This window comes from Coniophora puteana (genome assembly GCF_000271625.1).
Source record: "Coniophora puteana RWD-64-598 SS2 unplaced genomic scaffold CONPUscaffold_22, whole genome shotgun sequence".
Classification (NCBI taxonomy): domain Eukaryota; kingdom Fungi; phylum Basidiomycota; class Agaricomycetes; order Boletales; family Coniophoraceae; genus Coniophora; species Coniophora puteana.
The window spans coordinates 90246-117113 of record NW_006913074.1 but is presented as its reverse complement, the minus strand read 5'-3'; the positions used below and the strand labels follow the sequence as shown (position 1 = coordinate 117113).

Sequence of the window (26868 nt, the reverse complement as noted above, 5' to 3'; positions counted from 1 at the left end):
CTTCCTCTCTACAGAGCGCCGCCCCACCAGGCGAGCGACGCGGAAGCGGATGGCACGGAGCGATGAGACATGGGCAAGGTCCCGACTGATCACGGCGTTGTGGCAATGCGAGGGTCAACCCACCCTACAGGAGCGTGATGTACGTACACGCTGGGCTGACCCTGCAACCGACGCAGTCAACACTTCTTCTCTAAAGAGGGCCGCTCACAAGTGTGAGCGATCCAGAAGTGGACATCGAGGGCTATCCACAACGCTGGTGACGGGAAGAGGATAGGATCCGTGGTTGAGCTTGCTTGCGACGTGTCACTTCTGTCCATCTTCTCACGGGTAATCGGGATTCTCACCCGCATTCGCGGCGACCACGTGACCAGTGACCCGCCAGCCCGCGCCTCGGCCAGGTAGTGTTGCCGCATTTGGCGAACTGGCCGGAACCAAGCCCACAAAACTTGTACTTGCACTTATTATCAGTCCGGATAACACACCACGTCGCCATGTAGATGCTAAAAACCGCGAAGGTTAACAAGATAGGCCGCAGTCATAACCGATATTATTACGTACCGTTCACGTGGGCTATTTTGGCAGGGATTCTGCGGATTCGCTGCCCCAGGTTGCAGGTGATTTCAGCACTTTTACGGTGTCGGTGTCGCGCGGTGTCGGCTATTTCCGGTGGCTTTGCGGTGACGGCGAAATCAAACGCCCGTGACGGGATCGCGCTCAGCGACGCGTCAGCCCCTGTAATAGACTATTATCTGTATGTCCTGTATCTAGTCATTCTACATTGAATTAGAGCTTGGTGTTTTCCCCACGAGACAAAGCTGATATGTGATTGGCTGGGGACGAGACAAAACGAACATCTGATTGGCTGATTCCGCCGCGTCTCGGCTGTTCCGCACTTTTTTCTCACACCTTACGGCTGTGTCTTGCGCTTCAGCTTCAGTGCTTCTGAATCTTCCTCGCTGATCTGTAGCAATCTGATTGTAGCAAGTGTAGGGTGAGCGGCCGGTGTCAGGTAAATATTTATGGGTAAGTGTGTTCAGTCCGGGCGGTACAAGTACAGAATTTAGCAGTCCACGGGTGTTCTGAAGCATATAGGAAATAAAAATTTAATTAAATGAAATATACTAAGGCCTTGGGGTTTGGGTAACTTGGGGTGTGTACGGGTGAATGGAGAGATGGACAAGTGGTCTGGGAGCTGTACAGGCAAGCTGATAGATGCATGCGTGAGCCGAGAATTGTACAGGTGAAGTGAGAGATGTATGGGCGGATGAATAAATCATGACTTAAGTGTCTGCACGCAAAATGTTTTAACTGGTCATTATAAATCATCCCGCTGAAAGTTTACTCGACAGCCAACTATGATAATAGCACAATTATGTTTACAGAACCGTACCGAGAGCTTTTTTCTCCTGTGGCTGTCCACGGGTTACGCACCTAGTTCTATCCTAACAAACATGTCACACGATATCACACTCAGCGAGATAAGTCCGCTTGTCACTGACAATCCCACCCTGTCGCCCATGCCACTCACACAAATTCTCGACTTCGTCGATCACTGCAGGATACTCCGATCGGACTTCGCGTTTGTTCAGCAAGGCAAATGTAGTTCTGCCAACGCTCCGCCTGTCATTCTCATCGGGCACGCAAGGTGGCTCTCTAGCCGAACGCGTGTCCCGTTCCCTCTACTCAATGTTCTATGGACTGGCCTCAAGAATACTATATGGGCTATGCCGTCGCCTCAACAGCGGCTCAACAACATGGTGGGCGACATAGAGGAGACAGGATGGAAGAAAGGGATCGGTGAGTCGTCAGATCTGTTTCAGACCGGAAGAATGACATTATAGCCATAGCATATATAAACATCTATCCTCAGTCGCTGAACTATTCTGATCCGAACTGCCCCAAGGACTCTGAGCTTCGAAAAGGGGAACCAAAGCCAGCCGTCGCCTTTACGCTCGACGACGGCGTTCAATATGCGTATAACCGCTCGTTACAGTGTGCGGTTGGAACTACCGCAATAACTACATCGTGCATGACGTACTCGTCACCGACAAGGACGGCAAAAGCCAGCACGTGAAGTATAGAACGTATTATCAAGATGTACCCGAATACATACAGGTCGACGAGCACCGGTATGTCGAGGCAAGACTGGTTGCCAGAGGGAGCTGAATCGGATCCAGCGAGACTGCTGGACGACGAGTCGGATGGCAAAGGTGATAGGATTGTGGATGTGGCCAGCTTAGCGCGCTGAAGAATCTCAGGAGGGACCGAGCCTGGCTCGTAGAAATACCAGACGTCCTTGCCGCTCGGGTGCGGCTTGAAACACTAACAAGAGGTTAGTAATGAAAGAAACATAGCGAAATGTGGAGACGCATCTTGACATAGCACTGTCCATAATGCGTAGCCTTCCTACCACCAACGATCGCAGGGTAAAGAAGCGTCTCCTCCGGACACGAGGGACATATGACATAGCCATCGTCGGTGTTCTTGAGCATGGGCTTCTTTCGAGGTGCCATGGGTTTCGCTAGTAGTTGTTGATATGAAGATGGTGCGAATGGCGTATGAGCCATAGAATAAGAGTAAGTTAGAGGGACTCGGGGACGCGAGGAATAAGAAGGAAGAGAAAGAGAAATGGGAACGAGACGAGGAGACGAAGCGGACGAGATCGAAATTTATATCCTGCCCAAGAGCGAATGACGAATGCCTGGGGCGTCGTAAATCTTGTGCATTGCCAAGAATAAGGATGGCTACGCATCATTGGAATACTGACTACGCTAAGGGAGAGACGCGACTTCGTCACGCGCCTTAATTTTGGCATCCCGCGCACTGTAGGGTTCGAATGATGCGAATTTTGCACTACTCATTTGCACTGTTTATGCGTGAAATTTGCGTTCTTTCAGTGCAATTTTTGCTTACAGTAATGCAATTTTTGCTATAAACCGAGTTGCAATTTTTGCCGGGAAAAGTTAAGATTTTGCTTATCGATTTTGGGTACTCAAAGTGCAAAATTTGCCACATTTTAGTGCAAATTGGCTGGCATAGACCCATTACCCTTAGATATTGATCAACTCGTATTCACGCGTTCAAGCAGCATAAATCAAGCACACGACAATATATTGAGACATTGACTACAATACAGGGCTGGCGTGGTTCTAAATACAGTACATCATGACATGGGTAACGCATCATGCCCAGGGAGGGTGGGGAGGGATGGGGAGAGGTGATGTGAGAGGTGGAATAGAACGGAGACGGGTAATGCGCTAACAACACGTTGATAGTAATGACGGGGCAGGGCGCATATAACAAGTAGAATATGGAGTGCTTACTTTAGTGCGGCAGTGGTGGCATGTTCTAAGACTGGGAGAGTGCGGCGTCAGTACATGCATCAGACGAGTAGCGAGAGTAGAGCACTTACCATTATGGCTGGAAGAGCGCTCCGGCACGATGTACGGGCACGGAAGCGATGGTGACTGATGGAACGGAAAGGGGACGGAAAGGGGACGATGGAGGTGGGACGCAGAAGAAGGTAGAACTCAAGTGCGTCATAAGTGTCCACGCTTAGTCATCGATTCCCATCAGCACAGCCGATGCTACAATCGCGCTCCACTCCGCGAAGTCACAAAATTCGCATTGCTCTACTAGGTATCCAAATCTGATTTGCACCATTTTGCTGCAAATCAATCGATTTGGGTACCGGTAGTGCAAATTTTGCATCAACTACTTATCATAGTGCTAGGATCGTCGCCCATAGCTCAGGTCATCGCGGTGCTCCTTGTCTGTGTGTGCATGTTGAGTGCGCGCTCATCGTGGGATGAGACCAAGTGAAGGAGGCGCTGTCAATGACAGTATGGACATGTGCGAGCTGATCTTTTGGGGGACACTTAACAAAGTAACTTGCAAGTAACTTTCGGCGAGCCAAGTTAGATAAGCAAGTTAGCTCGGTGTTTTGCGGGCGAGAGCTAACTTTTGCTAACTTCTTCTAACTTTCATTGCATCTCCCCTTTAACATTGGTGTAATTAGACATCTGTGGGTACGGAATCGTTTGTTTACATAATTTCGGGGGTCTCAAAAGCCATAAAAACACAATTGTGAAACTCACATGCACTTTTTTTGGTCGAGTTAGCTACAAGTTAGCTACAAGTTACTTTGACGAGCGACACATTGAACTTGTGAGCAAAGTTAACAGTGAGATGGCGACTTCCAGCTTGTGGGGGGATGGTTTCACTGCAAGCAATTCTTAATAATAGCATCAGCATTACTTGAAAATTATGATAGAGATTAAGGTGAACGGATTTTAATAAATAGTTCCTTATTATCTAATGGTTTTTATCAAAGACGGAGCTTTTCAACTGTCAGTAACAGACGCGTTCCTTTCCCTGGCTTTGATAACAATTTAAATAGTGAGGAGCTAATTATTGAAACCCATTCGCCTTAATCTTTATAATACTTTGTAAGTAATAATGTTACTATTATTGAGAAATGCTTGCAGTGTTTGCATAATTTCCATGGCAGCTGTCACCAAAATGCGGCGCTGTGTCATCTGTCAATTACAGCGCTTGCGCGGATATTCTTTAAATTAATAGGTTTTGAACGGTCATTATGGGATATAGAAATATAGCATTGCTTGCTATCTACATCACATAACTCAGAATAACCACGCTATGAGAGGTTGATTGATTGATGTAATACCTTGAAGAGCAATTGAGCTAAGTCACTGCATTCTCACCGATCATTCTTGCACGACATGTTTAAAGACTAATTATGCAAAATTACTCCAAGCATAAGGTAGACAAGGCAACATTGGCAAACGAGCTTGATGGACCTCCTTCAGAATAGTGGTGTTATTTCAAGTGTAAATGTGCCTTAAGTGTCATTCAATAAATTACTATGAGAAGACAAAGTGAAAAGTAACTTGGTACAAGTTACAAGTTAGATTGTCGACGCGTGGGAACAAGTTAGCCCAGGTAACTGTTGGGTCATCTTATCTTGGCTGTGTTCTGTGATCCGGTGTGATGGGTACATGAACTCGTTCCGAACGCTGATCAAAGCGTGCGCGTAGGGAGAAGTGTTAGAGGGAGGCACTGCAGGCAACGCGGGATTTTCCCGTCACAAATAATGACTGGAAGAGGTGTAGGATTGTTAAAATGTTTCGAATCACCATTTAGTCGGGGAAAAGGCGATGAAAAGGGTTACGTTTTTGATGCCTTTTTGCATGGAAAATGACACCTGTCAGCAAAAAGGATAACTTTTTGACCTGTAATCTGTTTTTCTGTGTTTGAGTGACAGTGCGCACTCTACTTCTGGACAGGTGTCATGCAAAAAGGCATCGAAAATGTAAACTTTTCCACTACTCGTTTCTCGACTAATAGGGATTGAAACATTATAACAATTCTACGCCTCTTCGTGTCATTATTTGTGAGGGAAAAATCACGCTTTGCCTGCAGTGAGGGCGGGCTGCACGAGCGAGGAGACGCCCAAACCTGACGCGCGACGCCCGTTCAGCCTACGGTCACAGACGGCTTGTGCATGGTCCCACAGCCAGCAGATGGTCGGCTTTTGTTTTCCGTTGCTTGGTTGCAGACTCCTGTGCTATTCACAGCACCCTCGCTCGAGGCTGCTCCGAAAGACCGAATGCAGGACCGGAGAAATGCCCCAAATTACACTTACGCACCCGTTTACGAAGCGATGTAAAATGTGGGCCGTGTCAGCTCATGCCCACAAGACGACGGGATCGACTAGTTTGTTGAAGGAGAATTGTTCGAATGCGAATTATATTGAGTTGTAAAATGCATTGACCAATCGGAAAATATGGTGTCCCCTCTGTCGATGCAGTAAGGCCACTTCACTACGTATGGGAAGAAGGTGTGGCATCATGCTGATCCACTTTTGGCTTATCATAGTCGATAACAGTGACCCCGACAATCACCACGCGCCGCAGTAGCCAGCTTACAGGGTAGCCTGGATGTGGAAACCTATTGACTGGACACAGAACTCCCCGAGACTACATACTGAGAGATCTGATGATCAAAGACAAGGCTCACGAGGCTCAAACTGAAGGTTAGGTAGGGCGTGCGATGAGTAAGGCTGTACATTCCTCAAAATCCAGATCTATGTCCTACGTTGGAATTGATCTGGAGTGGCTAACAGGTAGCCCGTATACTTATTCTACTTTATCGACCCTTCTTTGGCGGGAAATCAACGGTTTTTTTGGGCGTATTGTCCCGCTTTCGCTTTTTGGCTCGCATGTCGAGAATAAGCCGGGAAACTTGGATCGTCAGGACCTATTTACGCCAGACGTTGCGGAACGCCGTCGTGTTCGGTGCAGGACATAACACCTCTCCTATCACCAAGCGATGGTAGGTGAAAGGTCTTTCAACATGATGTCTCCACATGCACGCTGCTCAATAATATAGTGATCTTTCTTTGCTCTGAGAGAGTCATGGGTAGATATAGGGCATTTCTGAATGGCATTTTATGCTGGCATTGACATGTATTTTATCTTGGGGCCAGTTGAAGCAGAAGGACATACATAACATGTATACAACAAGAAGTAAAACCTCTCATTGGGCCATCAATGCATCAGACACCCGTTGCGCATCACAAAAGTAAAATCCGTATCTATTCGGATTTTTGGAGCTATTTTACGGCGTGTCCCATGCTTTGGAACATATGACATCCGGAGGGTGGGACAGTGGGGGAGCTAGCGGCCGAAAAGTACAACATGGTTCCACACGAGCGGGATGGCGAGCAGGTGAATCAAAAGGCATACAAGTGTGCCATATGTAATGCATTGGTGAGCTAGGAAGAATACGTATAATATAGGTAGTGTATTGCTGGTCTCGGTAGCTTAAGTGTGTCTCAGGTAACACATTGGATGGTATCTGTGGGTCCAGGTGAGCAAAACCAGGTACGGCTACGATCAACGATGCGTCTTGTAGCATCCAGATGTATACGCGCCCTTCGATTCTATTACAGTTTCGTTTCATTTTTCTAAAGGCCAGCCTGTCGCTGATGCTTTCCTTAATGTCTGTAGAGCTGAAATGCAGTGGCCACATACTATGCCGGAGCCCGCAATGAAAACCGTCACCCGTATTAATGAAATTTGTACCTAGGGTCTGTAGTTTTCATTTCTCTACCAAGCCGCGCAATACGGTCACAGAGTAGTTCCATTAGATAGCCCACGTTCAATCTTGTAGGTATATACCAAGGGACAGGGGAGGGACAGTCGAATTTCATTGCGGGTGACGATTTTCATTGCGAGGACCGCGGTACCCTGGGTTCCGCGTGGGAAATAGCCGCGCTAAGCTTTGCCACACAAACTTAACCGTGCCTCGCACCAGCATTACTCCCCAGCCTTTTGAGCCAGCACTTTTATCGTTACGATGCATCCCTTCTTCAACAACGAGCAATGTTTGTACAGCTTTTGCGAGCTCCTTCGGCGTAACCGGAAGAACTCCACACTATTATCTCTGGCTGTGACGAACCATGCATTCACAGCGACGGCGATTAACGCCCTATGGCACACCCTCGAGGCCTTTGCGCCCATCGTTTTGTGTCTTCCTGAGGATATGAGGACATCAGTGAACTGGTCAGAAAGGTATCATAATCCTCTGGTGCGTTACTACCATACTGTCAGATGCGATCATCCATGAGCCTCGTTCAGAACATCTTCCGCGCACTCACGGAGAGCGAGTGGATGCATTTACAGGCCTACACTGATCGTATTCGTGTGCTTCGTCACGACGCTACAAGCCCCACGATCCCTATTGACAATTCTGCTTTCACGTTCCTCTCCCACACTCGTGCCGCGAATGTAAAACTGTTCTCTGGCTTGCGCTCGGTCAGCTGGAATGATTCTTGCACGAGCAGCGCGTGGACAATGTTCAACAGGTGGCTGCCGTTGGAAATCCAGGCCATTGATATTACATTGCCCTCATCCCCAACCAGCGGAGTATATGCTGATGAATTCGTCTCGACCCAAGCGCGGGCTTGGATAGGGACGCTACACTCTTTTTCACAGGTGCAGTGCCTCATACTGCGGCACGACCCACTCGACCCGAACGATCATGATTACAAAGACGACATATCTCCCGAAGTAATGGCGATGGCTGGTCTTTCCGAACTCCGTTGTGGATCAGTCAACGAGATTGCCATCAGATGTTTATTGGAGCGCCCATGTATGCGACGGCTGGACATTACCCTGCCAGCCCAAAGCAACGCAGACGCGTTCTGTAACCTGGAGGTAACGTCTTCCCTCAACCATATATCCCTCCGGTCCCTCTCCTCGTTGGATCAGGCCGGAGGGTTTATCAACGCGCTGCAGTTCTTGCCAGAAGAGCTATCAATTGTGGCCCCCTGCCTCCCTCACGAACAATTCGTAGCATTGCTATTGCGGTTAGCCCAGCGCTACTCAAGGACTGATCACCAACGTTTCGGTCTGTCCTTTGAGGGTATCCCATTCCCTGTGATTGTAGATGATTGGATCCTGGACGACAACGCCTTCATACCTACTATCACCCTTCAAGATGTCCAGCCCCTGATTAGCGACAAGCTACAGCATCTTGTCATCGAGGACTATATGCCGATAGATCTGTCTGATAACGATGTTACCGCGCTCGCAAGAGGGTTGCCAAGCATTATTACCCTAAGTATCTGTGGCAAGAGTGGGTCAAGGCCATTGACCAACCTGAGTTTGAACGCGGTGGTGGCAGTCCTGGAGAGCTGCCGCCGCATAACGGCACTTGGCCTTGTTTTTGACGCCAAAAAGGTTCCCTCCGTTGGGGCAAGTGGGAACGGCTTGTCGCCCCCGGTCAACCATAGCCTCAAGAAACTTCTGGTGGGTAACTCTGAGATAGAAGATCCGCCGAATGTTGGCTTCTTCTTAAAGGCACATGCCCCCGAGCTGACCATATTTACCTGTTCTCCAAACTCTCTGTATGTACGTGAGTGGATGGAGGTGGAGGACTGGTTGACCTTCATGTTGAACCAGATGGTACCGGCATAGTAACATAGCCAGGATAGATGCAGCTTCAACTGAGCATTCCGAGCGCCGTACTATTATGTGACGCAAAAGCATAAAGCAAAGAGCAAATTCAAATTTACTCGTAAACAGCTGAACTTCATGCAAACGGGTATTCGCGGATCACTCTTGTACCTACAAGCCTGTGTAACATCTGAAATGGGATTCTTGTCCACACGGCGCGATCATCAATTTAGTGCATATCTTCCATGTATAATGTTATTCGTTTTGACCCCAAGTATTTGCGAGTTATGTGTATCGTGAACAGATTCGAGGGTAACAAGGAGCTATCATCCTTTTTCAACGGATGCGATGACTAGCGCAGCAGCGCTCATCTAGAAGATGCAACAGCGGTGCAACTAATCATTACTCTTGATGGTGTTTCCCCGCGATCATGCCCGATCACACGTAGCCCTTGATTATCGCTGCCTGGCTCTGCGCCACTGGTAGGTCCGTTCTTCCCACCATTTTTGGTGTCCTTTCGTTCGGATAACCACCCCTTGGTTCCGCTAGTCGCCCCTTTCGACATTGTCATCCCGCATGGGACCGGTTAATGACCACCACACAGTCACTTACCATGGTGCATGACTTTTGTATAAAGTTATAGATGGATTATTCTTGATTGTAAAGGATGATAGGTCTTTAGGTGTTTCTACCTAATGGTAAGAGCTAGTGTTTGTATTTTGAAATGTGGGCCAAATCGCCCCCCTCTCAAGGTCGAAAGCGCTTTCATTTGTGCTCGGTGTAACTGGAACCATTTATCACCATGTTCGCGAGCTTGATGACAGGATACATAGTCCGTCGCATGCTGCGTGCGATGATATAGTACACTGTAGTTTCTGTAGTAGCGCCCCACCCAAATGACCTACTGCACCTTTGGCTTTATTTTCACACTGTACAGTTGACATGCTGGAAATGCATGGGCATGAGCCCGCCCCAAATCCTATGCATTTCCAGCATTATGCAAGTGTTTAGTTCCGACGATAAGCGCTGAAATCACGTGACTGTATTTTCGACAAAATGTGACATTAGGTAACAACTATCTAGCAAAGTAATTATCTAAGGAAGTCTGCTTAGCATTGAGTAGTTCTTCATGTCGTAACCAGGAACTTTGGTAGCCCGGTCCTTCTTTGTTGAGAGGCCAGCCAGAGTTGCATGAGCATGAGCTTCAATCTGTGTACGCTTCTAGTTGAGAGCGCGGGAAAGCGTTCCCTGATCAAACTCGAGTGCCCCTGTTTTGAGAGACCGAAAATAGTTGGCGGCGGCTGTTTGACTCATTGAATCTTTGTGAGAATACCAGTATTTGAAGACATGGAGCCATTATTTGGTTGTCAGATCATTCCGCTCTGTGCAAGAGTCGGAGGGGTTGTCTGTTGTCTTGACGCATTTGGAAGGTTGAGCTTGATTCTCGGGCTACTCAGGCCCACGCTTCAAGCAAGTCATGCGAGGAATTGATGAGGACTGCCTCTTTGGTTAAGAAGCAGCTTAAAGGTACATTTTTGAGCCCAAATGGGCGATGCTGAGCAGTGCTTGGCAATGTCGGAGGTACAAAAATAAGGCTACAGTGTGGCTATGATTGGCTATGATCAATCCCACAATGCATAAATTTGCCGACAGGGCTATGCATAACCACTTATGCAATATACTGCATAATTGGCTGGCAATAGCTCAGGACCAGCCAAAATCCTATGCATTATGGAAATTATGCATTATGGGGCTATGCATTTCCAACATGTCAACTGTCTTTGTCTTTCAGCTGGGCATCGCACACCGGGAGAATTATCTATCGTAAATACTAAGACTCCATACATATGAATGATATAAATTCATAGTATGTCACGTAAAACAATTCTTACTTGAAGTTTGAAAAAGTCGTAACAAGGTAACGAGTTGAAACTTGCACATATTTGCATTAACTTGACGGAAAATGTCTCAACTGTTTCCGTACTTGACAGACCTTGGAAACTTTACACAAGTTGACTCCAATTTCCCGGTGAGGTTTTTCCTGATGAAAACGTAGCTCTTTTGTGCTCGATCAGCTTCAAAAATGTCCTTCCATCCCAAGGTCAGGGAGGATGACAAAGTTGTGATGCATGAGCCGAGAATATGGACCGATAATTGGGCTGGCATTGAGATCGTGGGAAACTACAGATGGCGGAGAGCGTGATAAACAAGATTATAATGAGATAGACTACGGTACAGTGCACAGAGCGGGGTACAAAACTATCTAAGAAGGGCATCCTGGTGGCTAACGCGAGGCACGCCGCCGTCACATAAGCTTGATGCCGACATGTGGCCGATACATGCCCACACCACCACCAAAAGGTCCAGATCAGCACTGCAAAAGTAAGAGGACCTGAATTTCATGTCCAATCATGTTCTTAACATCTGAGTGCGTGTGGTCAGTAATGCACATATTATGGCCCTCATCTATGACAACCCTCTTTCAATACACCTGTAGAAGGGGGGAGACGTCAGGCTGCCCTGTGCATCGACAATCTGGAACTCGTAAGCTAGGAGTGAATGGGCTTCAGCAGGGTTTGGTTCCGAATAGTGATACAAGAGCATTTCGTCAACGCACTTCTCTGAGGATGCCTGGCACTCTGTGATTATCCATGGTACAAAGGTGAAGTCCATCCATCCGCATGCATTGCTGATGATGACAAGCTAGGCAATTGAATGTTGGTGTTAAATTTACGACGGGGAAGTAAAATATGATGAACAACTTGCATCATAATTTGGAAGCCCCGGTGCCAATATCCTTGCTGCACAGTGTTTTGGAAATGCGAAACACTACGAAACAAGGACAACATGCCATTGGCACAAGAGCTTTTGAAGCACGATGTAAGCACATCACAGTTCACGCCCCACTGCCCAGAGGCACTGTCACAAGTGTTACTGAACTGAGGTACGCAGCAGTGCATGGGTTATGTACCTCAGCTCAGTGACAGTGGTGACATTGTATGATTGGTAAAAGGGTACAGTGTGTTGCAGTGGCTCCCACGGGTGTCCCTTCATACTGTAGGCAATGGATGAGGGTGACTATAACAGCCACTGGATGCACAGTCAAGTTTTTTAAGGTGGAATACTGTGAAAAAACAGTGAAAATACCGAAATTGTTTTCAGAGTTTTTCAGGAAATAAAACCGGATAATAATCCATGATTTTCTCACCATATATGGTGGATGAAAATTGGATGAAAATCTTGTGAAGACTGGCTGTTAATCTATGAGATCATAGCGGCTTCTATACCGAGTACAGTACCGCCCTTGAGCTTGAGTTTGCACCCCCAATGCAACACGGCTCCCTATTGAATGCGACATGCGTCGAATGCCCTCTCCCTGACCTTTTTCTCAGAATACTGTATCATATATTGACCTGTAGGCTTGTATAGTTGTGTTTCACCAGCCCAAAATAAACTGTAGCGTGAACAAAAGGGAACACCCCCTTGTTGCATTGAGGGTGCCGTGTTGCATTGGGGGTGCAAGGGTGGTACATAGCTATTCCTGGGTGACAAATCCTTCATGGGAACTCCTTTGTGGGTGAGGACATGAACAATCAGAACGCGTATGAAATTCATCCGCTACATAACTTGAAGACAAAGGGCATATAAACCAGGGAAAATAAAGAAACGGGTAATTTATACGCTCTGACAGTGTTCCTAAGTTCCGGCGAACGGCTTAGTATTGTGGTGAGCTTGTCGTTGTAAGAATGGTGAGGTAAATTTTGATTCGGTGCCTACGTTGTTCACAGAAAAATGACTATTTACAGGCAGAGGGGGATTACAACCATATATACAGAAACGACAAAAACCCATGCACCTCACACCCATGCAGGCCCCATAAACCTAACCGTCCTGATTGTGAGTGCAATGAGCAATGTGGATGACCAGGGAGGCTACCATAACAAATGGGGATAACAAAGAGGAAGGCGTCTAAGGTAAGGAGGTCAGCAAGATTGATAACTACCTAGGAGTGCCGGAGCTTTTCAAGGGCTTCGAACCCGATGACAGCTTCAGTTGATGACGTCTCGGGGATCCTGCGAGGCAACGTATAGTGTCAACCCAAGATTATGTCGCGGGAGCAGCTGCGGACGTACAAATAGACGATGGCAGAGAGTCAGGGCTGAAAAGCCCTCGAGCGTACCCAGGCAGCCATAAGCCTTAACATTTCAACCTGGACCTGCAGCTGGAGCTGTCGTCGTCTGCTAGGAGGCGAGTGAGGCGTGGGTCAACAGCACTTAACTTGTAACATTGCAGTGGATTCAGTATGTGAAAAGTGGGAAGCGTGAGCAGCGTATGTACGGGTTTGTGGTAACAGGATTCAAGGTGCGGAATTGGGGAGGAGAGAGAAGGGGGAAGAAATTACATTACTTTACTCGTATATTCAAAATTTCTGCCCGCTTTTGTTTGGTTTTTTGTTTGTGTTCTTGATGAGATCCCATTCAGATCAGATTCACTCTCGATCTGGACATTCTCATCCTTTTTGGGCCGTACTCCCGCTGATAAGATAATGAACTCAAAGCTGCCGCTTCGTTCGTCGCCATCCTTTGGATCCTCCCCTCCTTCTTTCCCTCCCCGTTTCGGACCGTGAATCCTTACGTTCGCAGAATTGGTACGTCAATCGAGCTCCCTAACTTCAGCACTCGCTTATTTCAGCCCTGCTAGGACCACGGAGCAGCATCAGTACATACCATACCTTCATCGCTTTGGGCTATGTGCGTGTGCCTTGGGGGGCTGGCGATGCAGGAGCGGTATTTGGTTGCTGCAACGTGTACCTTCCTCGTATGTCCCATTTTCACTCACTCACCGCATTTTGTTGTTTATTAAACACTATAGGGTGCGCTGATCATGCGGACGGGGAGCAGTGACGCGCTGAGTGAGGAAAACGCGGCACTAATTGGGACGCACGGTCGGCGGATCATGCATCCGCTGCTCGAGGGCTTTGCGGGGTAGCACCACGCAATCTAACAGTGAACTTCTTCGAGGTGTCGAGTGCGATTGTTACTAAGCATCCGGCGGAGACGAGAGTGTGAATGGTGAGATTTGTTCACTGTGAGTAGGCTTGCGTTGAGCGAAGCTGCAGTGTGTTGAGGGGTGATAGGATGATTTTGTGGACTCCAAGGCGAGTCAGGAGGCGAAGCGCGCATTTGTCAAGGCTGTTGTTGGGTGCGCACTGTTTTGCATGTGTTTTCATGATTGACTAGCTGATTGGACGTGGAGCAGATCACAAAGTCCGAAGTGGACGAAGAGGTCGCACAGCAGTTTGGCGAAGGCGCACTCACAGAAGGCGCCCGCACTCTTCCTGATTCTGTACCACTGATCTCCGTATGCATAATATGTAGATACACTCTCGCTCGAACCCCGCTCCTCACCGATTGCGGCGCCCTCTCCCTCTCGCCCTGACGCCTTAGGCAGCCCGATCATCACCAAGGACCTTCTCTTACGCTGCCCGACTGCAGGTATAAACCGGTATCTCGCGTTTAGCAAGCTCACACCCTCCCCCAAAGCACCCGTCATGGTATCCTGTTTGCGTCAACGTGTACTGATGTATATCTGGTTCTCCCAGTACTGCCCTGTGCGCAGGCGTTTTGAAACCCGTACAATGATTCAGGTACGCCTTTTTCTTGCAGGTTTATACCTTTCAGCGGCATTGGAGCTTAAATATGAAATGGTACGCACTTTTCTACGTATCTGCGTTTGATTCACTTTCCCTACGCACATCTGTTTGTGTCGAATCCTTTGTTTGACATTTTGATATGATGGGAATTCCCTTTTGGATCTCGCCTGCGGTGCTCATCCCAAACAAATACCGAACGTGTAGAACACTATGTACGGGTCTTTTGTTGGCTATACTTACGTGCAATTATCTATCATGCGTGTTTTGTCCTTAGCTAAGCCCTCGGGCAAATTCTGATATAACCGTAGTGGTGTGAGAGCCCATTCTTAATTTAGATAGAAATCGCCGGAGCGTAGCTCGGCGTGTCTTGTGACGCTGATTACAACCCATGGCCAACGCGAGCCTATTATCATGACGGGAGATTGGACCATTAAGCTAAAGGGGTAGATAGACGTCGGGATCTATCTCACTCAACGGGCCAAACATGAACATCGCCAAGCCAGGATAAATATTGAAGGGTAATAATTACTGCGCACAAGGCAGCCTCGCTGCGCTACGGCACTTGGGAATGTTGCCCTACCATGTTGCTCGATGGGAATCGCCATCCCATTGTACTGGAAACGAAAACTCGAACACGAGTAGACACAGTGCCCGTGGATATCTGTTGTGCAGACCAGAACCCTACATCGTATACAAATACCGAGCACTAACGCGAGATATGCCACAGCCACAATGCCAAACATGTACAATGCCAAGCCGGGCATATCTCGCGTTAGTGCTCGGTATTTGTATACGATGTAGGGTTCTGGTCTGCACAACAGATATCCACGGGCACTGTGTCTACTCGTGTTCGAGTTTTCGTTTCCAGTACAATGGGATGGCGATTCCCATCGAGCAACATGGTAGGGCAACATTCCCAAGTGTTGAGTTTGTGAGCCTGTCATCATGTTCATGTAATCGGCCGACGCCGAGATAAGATAATTAGACACGAGATGGGCGGATAGACCACTAGAGGAGTCAGAAGCCCCGGGCCAAGGCTCGGGAAGCAGAAGCTATATATTAGAGAATCAGAAGCTAAATACGAGTACAGGAGCTACAGAAGTACTCCTAATGTATTTACTAGTATAAAGGAAGCGAGAAATCTTACCTGAGCGCTATCAGTGTATCACACACTTTTTCTAATCGTAAAACCCAAGACCAAGTGCCGTAGCGCAGCGGGGCTGCCTTGTCAGTCAGCACACAGCAACTGCTGCGACAGAGTTAAGACATCCTTGCTGCGCCACAAACAACATCAAGCCAGACACAAACATTGTAAAACGAAAAGCGGACGTTTCTTTAATATACGGTTAATGGATGTAGCTGAATATGTCTCTGGATGTCACCGAGTCTTGGCAAAGTCTGGGAGAAATCGGGACTAACATCCAAAACGAGTTGTAACTCGCATCTTCAAAATTATGGTAGGCTTTTGTTGACCTTTGTTTGATGACTTCATATGGGTGTTTCCTTTATGATCCTGGCCCGCGATGCTTATCCCGAACAAATCCCGAACGTGATAGAACGGCACTTTGCTGGTGATATACATGCAACTATGGTGCGTCTTTGCCCTCGGATAAGCTCTCTGGAAGATCATGATTTGCTGTAGCGGTGTGAGCTCGTGCCCATTAATATTGCTAACTTCGATAGAACGGTGCCGGAGCGTAGCGCGGCGTGTCTTGTAACCGTAATCTGGAAATGACGCGTCAGGCTTCCGAATTCTGGTTATTTAGTTTGGGAGCGTGTATGTAGATGCAGTATGTGTTCAATTTGAGACTAAGCTTATGCAGGTTCACATGATAAACAACACGCTCGCAGGTGTTACAGTGCTAACCCCGGTAAGCATCAGATCACCGCTACTGGTGTCCAAACTCACTCAGTGATGTATAGGAGGAAACTAGACCGAAGTCTTCAAGCCATTCAAGATTGCCACTCCGCCGTCCGTGATAAGGGTGCTCCCCGCATCACTACTGGTAATCGCATTGGCACTCGAGTTGATCGCGAGGCTCCAGGCATAGGCAATGTCAACAAACTAACCCATGTACAAGATATACTTTGGCAACACGCGTATATAACAGGACAATGCGGTCGAACAGTCAGATTAAACAATCAACGTGAATAGTTGGTAAGGTATGCAATGCATCAATGGTAGTTAACAGGGTCTATTTAAAATGATTTATGCTATACACTGCGCGGTCCACACCATCCAGATCCTTCACAGTTCTGGACTTGGTGGGCGATACTTATGACTCTCTTGCCACATCTTAACCAGTGTTTCACCAAGGGATCTGCCTAGAGCATGGGACAGAGGTATTGGAACTGCATTTCCAAGTTGACGAAGTTGCTGGGCAAACAAAGTTAACCTTCTACGACAAGGAAATAATTTCAAACCTACATTGACCGCCAGCTTATGAGGACCTTGGTCGAATGATTCGAGTTTATAGTGGTCGGGGAATCCTTGAGCTCGAGCTACCTCGCGTATAGAAAGACCGCGTTTTTGCTGTCAACAAACTTTCTGTCAGATTTGATATTTGGAGTTCAGCTGAGTGATTGAGCGTACTGTTGGGTGAATGGACGAGCTAGCATGTCGACCATTCAGTGGCATTGATGTCATGATGGTCTTGAACAGCGAGTTGGGTCGAAGCCTTACTTTCCCTAATATCATTTCAGCTCTCATGCCAGCGTGTTGATGGCGCCGATCAGCTTACGCGGAGTGGGAGAGCCTGACGAACCATCTTCCGAAGTAGACAAATTCTGGAGTACTCTGTTGGATCTTAGATAACTTCGAAAATTGAAACAAATTGCAACCCCACTTCTCAACAGTTGTTGGCTTGTGCAAGGTGGTATAGTGATAAGTGACTTGTGGGGCATCCTTTCTCCTCATCGCCTGCTGGTAGCTCGTCATGGGAGGATAGACATAGTGTGCTGGTGTCTCAAAACCACAAACGCGCTGACATGTTTCTGTCCTTACTGCGGGAAAGGCTAAGATTCCAATATCTTGCCGAGCTTTGGATTCCTCGCGGTCGTTCTCGGTGGGGTTAGGATGCTCCCTACACTCTCAAATCATTTCGCCGAAAGCCCAGCTCAAAAGGTTTACTTACCAATCAAAGGGCGGCTTCAGCATGAGTAGTATTAGATGCAGAAACGACAAAATTCCATGCACTCACCAAATCCCCTATGGCGTCCTCGATGGTCACCATGTCGAAGGGAGCACACGAGTGTAGTCCCGCAGCTTTTTCATACACACAGTCTTGGAGTAGCCATAAGCCTTTACGATCCCAGGTTACTGGCAAGCTCCATGACCCCGTGGGCAATCGGCTCTTTTGAAGAGGGTTCTGCAAAGAATGTGTAGGCAAAGGGAAGGCTGGCATCAGTTCGCCATGCTTTGCACCCCAAAAGATAATGCGCTGGCGACTTTGAGGTGCTCCATACTGGCCGGCGTTCAAGACCTTGAAATGGACTTGGTATCTATGGGCTGTTATCAGGGATACACATCAAATGTGCAGAATCGCTTACCCGAGTGTAAGTAAGCACCGAGTGATGAACTTGACGACGCCGAATTTGATCTGCCCAGGGATTAGCTCGGTGTTTATCATAGTTTGACAGTATATGGGCCTGGATCCGTAGAAACCAGAGAGGGCATGCCTCACGGTTGGACAGACAAGCCAGGATGCCACACGAACTCCGAGATTGGCATGTGGTCGAAGCTATAGCATCACTTCTACAACCGTCTACTGCTCTCGTAAATGCCTTGGCGCAGTCGCGCCGGAGGTACGGTGCAAGTCGACGAGCGCTGAACGCCGCGCAGGGCAATGCCGATCGCTAAGATCCAGTCCAGATACACCCCCAGTTAGTCGAAGTTGGCTGCTTCGCATACCAAGCAAATTTGGTGACTACGTGCAAGATGGACATGCACAACAAGAAGCAACTACATTCCGAGCGAAGGACCCCGGTGACGGGCCATAGGATACGAGCAACTCACCTCTTCCTGGGCATCACTGGAGCGCTTTTTAGGGTGGCATCCTTCGAGCTGATTGTCTTGTTCACGCCTAATCTGATCTTCAAGCTTGTGGCCTAGCATTCCTAGGACGTTCTCCAGCAGAAAGAACCGCGGCCTGTAGAATTCAACATACGACAGCATGTTTGCTACTAGAGTAGCTCTGACCAGAGAGGATGTTAAATAGGTTCGATTAGGGTTTTGAGAGGTTGCCGCACCGGATGTCATCTGATTTCTATTCGACATTTGAGACGCTGAGTAGTTCACCGCGGAATGATGCTTACCTTGTGGCTGTTCATTCTACTGAATGGCTGACAGGGGGGTCCTGTGGCTCCTCAATAGGCAAAGCAGTCACATTCATGTCCCACGCACCTCCGTAAATGAAGTCTACATCCCCGGGCTGCGGCATCGACGGCAGGTTCTCGTTGGTGCCAAGACTTTTGAGGGGTTTGGGGCTATCGCAGTCTGCGACAGCCATCGCATGCTGTAGAAGTAGGCTAGTACATTGATTGTATACGATGGCGTTAGGATGATTTGACCTGAAGAAGGATAAGCAAGGTGATCTCAGAATATAAACAGCAGCTGTTACCCGAATGTCTTTGTAGAGCTTGGGGAGATATCGGCGGCCCACTTTGTGTCTACAAAACCAGACATCTCGAGACCCGTTCCCAAACCTCCTGCACCTGGTTATAAACACTGTCAGCGCTGACTGCAACATGGAAGCTGTCAGGGAAAGGAATTGATACTCACCACAGAACAGTTCCAGCCCTTGAAGACAGCCAGATCGCTTGAGATAGTCAGCTTTGCACCGTAGTTCATCAAGATGCCTGTCGTAACACTCTCCACAGACGGTTTTGGTAAATATGGATTTGGATAGTGTCTCCAAGCTGTCTTCAGATACCAGAGAGGAGTCGGAGAATTGATGGACATAGAAATGATCTTCATCACGAATCCAGTCTGTTACGTCCTTGGCGTCCGGGTTGTCATTGTAGATAACATAGGCCCGACCCTGTATTGTCGACGGAGAGACAGATATGAGCTTGGAGGTTCGAACGAGCTGACGCTTCACAGGCTGTTAGCCCCCGGAATCGCCATCACTACTAAGCCGGTTCTTACCTCGTGGCACTGACGGCGGCCATGTCGAGAGGCGCGGGATTTAATGTCATCATAATGTACATATATCTGCACGGTGAGGTGTCTTGCTGAAGAGTCTATACTAATGACCTGACCCATGTCGAACTTCCGGAATGCGGATGATAGCATTAGGTAGAGGAAGTCACCTGGGTGAATCCTCGATAAACTCTGGTGTGCTTCTGACTGCATATGCTGTGAGTCTCTCCACCAACATACCCGGCAAGGGTGAAAGCTATCCGGGATGTCGAGATCCAAGAAGCTTGAATTAACCTCATCCCAATAAATGCTGTGATCAGGCTCGTAAGGGAGGAAGAGTTCCCAAAGTCGCAGCAAGTACGGACCTGACATGAAAGTCATTCTCCTCATCGCCCACTTCTGGTTCCGAATCTCCAAACTGGAAGTTGTTGACGTGACATTTCTGAGTGATGGAATCCAGGGAAAGATCGTTGCAAGTTGCAGTTGGATATAAAGAGTTTGGATGCGCGATTTCTTGAAGGATAGTTTTCGAGCCGTGGACAAACCATTGTCCATGAAACCCTTTTTCAGTAGAGTTCTCATAGAAGTACCATATTCTTGTAAACCTTCACAGTGAATGTCAAAGATGGCGCATATGACACACAGTACAGAAGACTTGTCACCATTGCGTATTTCCAAGTGAGTTTGAGGACTGGGACCACGGACTGTCATAGTTAGAAGCCTGCGTGACGTTGTCGTTGACGCCTGGAAGTACCATGACAACGTCCCCAACCTACTCGGGTCAGTCGAGTACAACGAAGGGAAATCATTGACCTGCCTTGTACTCTATTCCATCCAACTCGACGCCCTGGTAGTAAGTAGTATCAAGGAACTCTGTCCCAGAATCTAACCATTCAACCGAATTCATATTTGTGTGATGAACGGCATGAGACTGATACATGTCTTTGCGTGTCCAATCCTCACGATCGAGCTCACCCAGAACTGAGAATCCCTGCTCGAACATTCTTGTGGCCAGGCTTCCGACCAGAGGTGTTACAGTCGTTGTATTGCGTTTCTGGAAAACGCCAAGCTCGACATGGCCCTTTCCCAATTTTCGCTGGCGATCGGTCTTTGAGTTGTTGACTAGATCTAACTCGGAGCACCAGGAAGATCCTAGGACGTGTTGCACAGCGGGGACCTGCCCAAAACACACCGGCAGTTCTGAACGATCCATGCCGTCGAGTATTGACAGCAGGTATGCCACCTGCAGTATCAACGTCACTAGAAAATCACCGAGATAAATAGGTGCTGACTCACTGTGTCATCCTTCTCAACATCCGTGCTTGAGAGCTCTCGCCCGAGCATAGCAGTAAGCTGTTCAGAAACTTCGCTAGATCTCAGCTGGGCAATAAACTCCTCGTACTTGAGCTCGGGATTTTTTGAGGTAGTCATTAGGACGTGAAAGACGCTATGCTTGATCTTAAATGGCACGAAAAATGATTGGTACTCAGACGAAGGGTTGTTGATGATATACCAAGCGTGACCTGTGCGAATCCAGATCCTTCTACATCAGCATCAGTAACCATATATCGAGAAGACTCGTATGACAACGGCGCACGGATCGAGTTTTCCATCGTTCAGGCTGTCGTGAATAGATACTTCCTTGATAGTTGAAAGTTCCAGTGAATGCCACTGAAAGTCGCTAACAATATTATCTGATTCCGAGTCGTCCTCTGCGTATGCCATGACTTTCCCGACCGCAGAGTAGCTTGACCGAGGTGAAGCGCAGACTCTGAAGTCGTGTAACATCTCTTCAAACGGGACCATTTGGTGTGACTGTTCTTTGAACAGCGTGAAGTCTTCAAGTAAACGGATGGGGATGTCATCTAAATCGGTGCTTGGTTCGGGTTCGGTCTCGCCCCGAGGTCGAAACCCGGCGTTCTCGAGAGTACACTTGGTGACTGCTTTTAAGACACTGTAAGCTGTGTCTTGAGCCAGACACGGCGCCACTTACCGACGCGAGGAAGATGGCGAGGATCCTTCGAGTCACCATCAAGCGGTGTCTTAAAGAATCCTGTGGAGGAGGTTACCCTCTCGCTGTCGGCACTGCTGTCATCTTTCAAGACCTTATGATGGGTGAGTCCTACAGGGCACATGCGATGTATGTCTGTTAACGCCGATGAGTCATCCAAAAGGTAAATTGGTTTGTGTTACCCGGAGTTCGCGTTGTATGCATGCATTCAGATGTCGCCTCGGAGGTCTCGGATTCTGGTTCTGAGTCCGATACTTCACTTTCTGACATGCTTGCTGACCATATGTATGGTTTCTTTGGGACAAGCTAGAATATGGTGACAGATTAGCGGGTACTCCGGCTGAGTGTGCTCACGCTTACCGGCATGCGATGGCAAGGGATTGAATGGAGAGAGGTGTGGAAAGGGGCACCAGTAACGCGTTTTGGTGTGAGAGCTTGACTCGCTTGGCGATGAGGCGGCTTCGGAGGGAGACCATCCGAATTTAGTAATAAAGAAGACACGCCTCGGTGCGCTGCGGCTTTTACCATTTGATGTTATAATAACCATGGATGGTAATCTTGGTGATATTTATCTGGCATACACCTCCGGTTGAGCTAGGAATGCCTGGGATATGATTAGGCGCGTTTCCAAGGCATATCGCCCAGATTACATGGTGAGCACATTTCAGCGGGGTTTGTCGGCTGAAGAGTGGGAGGTAAAAAAAAAGATTCCCATCACTTGTAAAACAATACATCCACGCTGATTTGAACACCGGCATCGTTGCTTTGAACGCGGTTACTTACCCATTGCGCCATTGCGCTGTTAAGAGCATAGCTGCTGGATGACTTTATATCTAGCTACTTGTGGACTTGGTAAAATTTCGTTGTCTTCGCTTCTCTCCAATGTCAGCTATTCAAACCATAGTACTGTGATTCATCGTCAGAATAGACAGACTTTTGTGCAACGCGTGTGGAATATTTTTCCTTCGCCCAACTTGCTTAAATTTAGGTTTGAGATGTCCTTGGTATGTGATCTACCTTACAAAAAATCGCTGAGTGAAGAAAGCATAGGGTGCATGTACAATGCACGAATCAGTGTTTTAGGCCGAATACCGTCAGAATAGACAGTCCGCGCGGGTGGTGATAATCCATATTAGGCAGGCCGTCCACCATAGCCGGTCTCAAAAAGGAAAGTCAGGGCGTTATCGCCGAGCCGAAATCGCCGTTACAGCGGCTATAAGATTATGGCAATGCTCGAGAGGACACTCTGTCATCGTTCCGACATATTGAGAGTTGTCGCCTTTTGCAGCGTCCGAAATCTCTCCAACGAAGGTTAAAGATGTACTTACAACATATAATAGCTATATCATTCACACTGTGTCGCATGTTCACAGCTGGTTATCCGCCGAAGCTAAGAAATTTTTTACAACACCCTATTTTTCGTGCTTTGAGGCTTGCAGCTTCACATCCAGACATTCCCTCGCCAATCGCATGTACAGGCATGAAGTACAGCATATTCTCGTAATTAACATGAATTTAGTTTGAATGATTTGCTAAGGAAACGGGCACAAAAGCGAGTTGTCTATTCTGACGGTGGTGTCTACTCTGACGGTGAATCACAGTAGTAGTGTGATTGGAAGACTTCAGTGAGCATCTTATGATCAAGCAAGTGTATAATTTTGGTGTTTTAATGCAGAAGAAATGAAAGGTACCAATACATTAATCAAAGCCCAAACAATGAGTGAACAAAGATAGCAAAATTTTACTAAGTCGACAAGTAGCTAGATATAAAGCCATCCAGCAGCTCCACTCTTGGCAGCGCAATCGCGCAATGGGTAAGTAACCGTGTTCACAGCAACGATGCCGGTGTTCAAATCAGCGTGGATGTATTCTTTTGCAAACGATGGCAATCTTTTTTTTTACCTCCCATTCTTCAGCCGACAAACCCCGTTGAAATGTGCTCACCATATAATTCGGTGATATATCGCGCACACATGCGCCTAATAATCATGCCCCTGGTAGGTTCTAGCAATGTTGCCGAGACGCGACTTTGAAATTATGTTTGTAGCACATTTCACTCGACCCCCGGTGTGGGGTAACTGGGATTGAGGGGGGCACTATTTTTGCGTTTTGGCAGGGAAATTGGCTACCCGACAAAAACCATGTGACACCACGTGACTATCCAATGTTATGATAACTCGTATCTTCAAAATTATGGTAGGCTTTTGTTGACCTTTGTTTGACATTTTGATATGAGGGTTTCCTTTTTGATCTTGGCCTGCCATGCTTATCCCGAACAAATCCCGAACGTGGTAGAACGACACTTTGTTGGTGATACACAGCGGGAATAACCCGATAAGTTCTCAGGACTTATGGTGGAATATTGAAGACGTATTTGAACTTTGTTTTGCAGGAAAATCGAGAATTATTGGGTACTTAGCGGGGAGATATTCTGATCAAATTAACTTTTATGACCAAATTGGCCGTGTCAAGTGTAAATTGCCAAACTTTATTCAAAATGCGTCCCTAGTAAGTTCCAAAATAAGTCTCGCTGTCCTGGCAAAATTTCATTCAATTGCATCCACAGTATTTCCACAATAAATCCTGAGAATTTATTGGGCTACTCCTCCTGTGGATAAGTACGTGCAATCATCTATGGTGCGGTTTTGTCCTCGGCTAAGCCCTCGGGAAAATTATGATATGCTGTAGCGGTGTGAGCTCGAGCCCATTAATATTGCTAAGTTTGATAGAAAGTGCCGGAGCGTAGCGCGGCGTGTCTTGTTCTAAGACTAATTACTATTGTTCCGGCATCAAATATGTCAACGATGCTGTTACGACGCTGACGAACACCGACCCCACTCACCGAGACTCCCTGTACTGCTCCTGCTCCTCATGCACCCACGACAGCTCCAACTTCTCCTGCAGAGACCCGGCAAAATGCCGAACCCACCTACGTCGTATACTCCACCGCCTACCCGGCAGATGGCACCCGTCCGCACACGCTTACGAGAGGCACGTCCCCACCGAACGCGACATCGCGAAGGTTGGCAATAGTGTGTCCCTTTTCAGCGGTACCCCCGCCGACGATTCAATCCCACATCCCGAAATCAGGATCTTCGCGGATGAACCGCTTTCCACAGCCCCTTGGCCCATGCCTAGCGAGGACGTCAACACCGACCTGGAACAACGCACCACCGTATACACCGCCGGCCGATGCCAGATGCGCTGTGACGGACGTCATCCACTCTGGGGGCGCCGACATAACCGGGGCTACACCTGTGGAAGTCAGATGTAAGAAAACCACGATCGACAGCTCATCAGTGCTGGGAGAAACACTCGCTGCGATACAAGCCCTTCCATACACATCTGCATATACGCCCCTCCTTCTCATCATAGACTCCAAAGACCTCCACGAATGGTTAACTCACAAAATGGGCATGGAAGAAAACCGTTGTTGGCTATCCTTAGAACAACACGAACGCGATCCAGTTCGATCCCTGGTGGTCCGCCTATGAACCAGGTTTGCACCTACCCTAATACAACTAAGCAGAAGCTGCTCTGACGCCGACAAAGTTAAACGCGCCCGTAGCCTGGCGGAAGAAGGCGCCGAAGAAGCAACAGACACACCTCTAGACATAACCATTCCCCCATCCACAGCCGTCCACGGAATGCCCCTAGGAGCTGGCTCTCAGGTGATCTTCTACAAAATCATTCAAAATCGTCGACGCCCCGCCATCAGGAAACGCACTGATGTCTAAATCTCCCGCACAAGACACGCCGTCGCCGAGGCAAACCGCGATACGCCCCCAACATCCGAGATCTGGAAAGCCACGCGCAACCCAGACGCCCCGATCGAATGGTGTGGATTCCTGTGGAAAGGACTTCACGACGGATACAGTCTTGGAAACCAATGGTTGAACATACCTGACTGTGAAAATAGAGCCCTCTGCTTCCTATGCCTGAAGAAGAAATTCTCGAACACATCCTGCTGGACTGTACAAGCCCTCTCGCCCCCATCCGCACTGTCTGGTCCCTGGCAGAAAAGCTGTGGCGAAGGAAAGGCACGCAATGGCCGACGCTGACCATCGGTACCATCTTCGGCTGTAGCCTGATCCACATCCGTAAGCACGACGGCAAGAAACGCCCTGGAGCTACTCGTCTCTTTCGTGTCCTGACTGAAATCTCAGCGCACCTGCTATGGAAACTGCGGTGTGAACGGGTGAACACGATGCCTCAAAACCCCCCGACGGCCCACCCTCTAGAAGAAGCACACAACAGATGGATACGCGCGGTTAATGAACGACTGACCCTGGACAAGCTCCTCACCGACGAAGGCCGCTTCGGCATCCGGGCGACGAAAGCTAAGCTAGTCCTCCAAACATGGGGCGGAACACTCCTAGACGAAGACCGCCTCCCCAAAGACTGGATCAAGGAAGCAGGGGTTTTAGTGGGTATCACCTCAAGGCGTCCTCCGGGGCGTAACAGGTGAGCCCCACACTGCCACGGTCGTGGCGTGCGTAAAGGCATTCCCCCTGTCTCGGAACGATTATATTTTGGTCTCTGTCTCTCACACCTGAGGCACCGGTGAATCGGACGGCTGAGAAGATCCTTAGAACGATGCATTGCGCGATTGTAAATCTTATAAACACTGTTAAACCCGCCCAGAGGGATAATAAGGGTTTAAATAGATATTTACATCTCCAAGGCGATCAGAGGCTAAGGGTAAGATTCAAAATATGTCAGCAAGGGCGACTCAAAACATTTGAATGCATCGTTGCTATGGCAAGATTTATAACATTTATGACGGATCGAAGCGGTGAGAAGATTGTAAATAGAAACTTGAACCATATGTGTATAAAGAGGATAAAAGCGATCCTTGGCGGGCCAATCAGAAGCCTTGAACAGGCGGACGATTTTAAATCGTTGCAATAATATAGGAGGTGTTCCTGGGAAAAATGACACAGCATCGCAGATTTATAGGAAGATTTAAAATTCATCCCCGCATCGACGACCACAAAAGATCCTTTCGGATCTATTCAAAATCAACAGAGCCGGTGGGTTCAAAGTTTTTGTTACCATCTTCCGTCCCCGTCCATTGTAAAAG

General features: G+C 48.0%; 6 protein-coding genes across 6 annotated transcripts; 4 read left to right on the top strand and 2 right to left on the bottom strand.

Annotated features, from left to right (window-relative positions):
* Positions 1-1965: 1965 nt before the first annotated feature.
* CONPUDRAFT_160365 (uncharacterized protein) lies at positions 1966-2513 on the bottom strand (the record flags this gene model as incomplete). Its single annotated transcript, XM_007777499.1, has 2 exons — positions 1966-2322; positions 2418-2513. The coding sequence occupies 2 exons, from the start codon at positions 2511-2513 to the stop codon at positions 1966-1968; spliced, it is 453 nt and encodes a 150-aa protein (XP_007775689.1).
* Positions 2514-7646: 5133 nt separating this feature from the next.
* On the top strand, positions 7647-9063 carry CONPUDRAFT_160364 (uncharacterized protein; the record flags this gene model as incomplete). The annotated part of the gene is made up of 2 exons (XM_007777498.1): positions 7647-8932; positions 8988-9063. The coding sequence occupies 2 exons, from the start codon at positions 7647-7649 to the stop codon at positions 9061-9063; spliced, it is 1362 nt and encodes a 453-aa protein (XP_007775688.1).
* A 4539-nt stretch (positions 9064-13602) lies between these two features.
* Positions 13603-14852, top strand: CONPUDRAFT_86005 (uncharacterized protein). Its single transcript, XM_007777497.1, has 6 exons — positions 13603-13628; positions 13682-13799; positions 13854-14069; positions 14119-14193; positions 14250-14283; positions 14360-14852. Exons 2-3 carry the CDS (start codon positions 13758-13760, stop codon positions 13968-13970), a joined length of 159 nt encoding a protein of 52 aa, XP_007775687.1. The 5' UTR covers positions 13603-13628; positions 13682-13757; the 3' UTR covers positions 13971-14069; positions 14119-14193; positions 14250-14283; positions 14360-14852.
* A 1697-nt stretch (positions 14853-16549) lies between these two features.
* Positions 16550-16789, top strand: CONPUDRAFT_67840 (uncharacterized protein; the record flags this gene model as incomplete). The annotated part of the gene is made up of 1 exon (XM_007777481.1): positions 16550-16789. The coding sequence occupies one exon, from the start codon at positions 16550-16552 to the stop codon at positions 16787-16789; it is 240 nt and encodes a 79-aa protein (XP_007775671.1).
* Positions 16790-16882: 93 nt separating this feature from the next.
* On the bottom strand, positions 16883-22055 carry CONPUDRAFT_78268 (S-adenosyl-L-methionine-dependent methyltransferase; the record flags this gene model as incomplete). The annotated part of the gene is made up of 22 exons (XM_007777496.1): positions 16883-17011; positions 17063-17167; positions 17228-17246; positions 17400-17717; positions 17769-17782; positions 17835-18135; positions 18184-18374; positions 18650-18782; positions 18883-18899; positions 18949-18989; positions 19037-19203; positions 19254-19347; positions 19415-19673; positions 19781-19846; positions 20015-20084; positions 20140-20379; positions 20418-20478; positions 20588-21017; positions 21071-21317; positions 21372-21714; positions 21768-21896; positions 21968-22055. 22 exons carry the CDS (start codon positions 22053-22055, stop codon positions 16883-16885), a joined length of 3462 nt encoding a protein of 1153 aa, XP_007775686.1.
* A 3085-nt stretch (positions 22056-25140) lies between these two features.
* On the top strand, positions 25141-26253 carry CONPUDRAFT_147894 (uncharacterized protein; the record flags this gene model as incomplete). The annotated part of the gene is made up of 1 exon (XM_007777495.1): positions 25141-26253. Exon 1 carries the CDS (start codon positions 25720-25722, stop codon positions 26251-26253), a length of 534 nt encoding a protein of 177 aa, XP_007775685.1. The 5' UTR covers positions 25141-25719.
* Between the last annotated feature and the right edge of the window lie 615 nt (positions 26254-26868).

Coding starts and splice junctions, on each gene's coding strand:
- CONPUDRAFT_86005 (XM_007777497.1), top strand. CDS start 13,758: ATGCAGGAGCGGTATTTGGTTGCTGCAACGTGTACCTTCCTC. Junction 13,800..13,853: donor CTGCAACGTGTACCTTCCTC/GTATGTCCCATT, acceptor TAAACACTATAG/GGTGCGCTGATCATGCGGAC.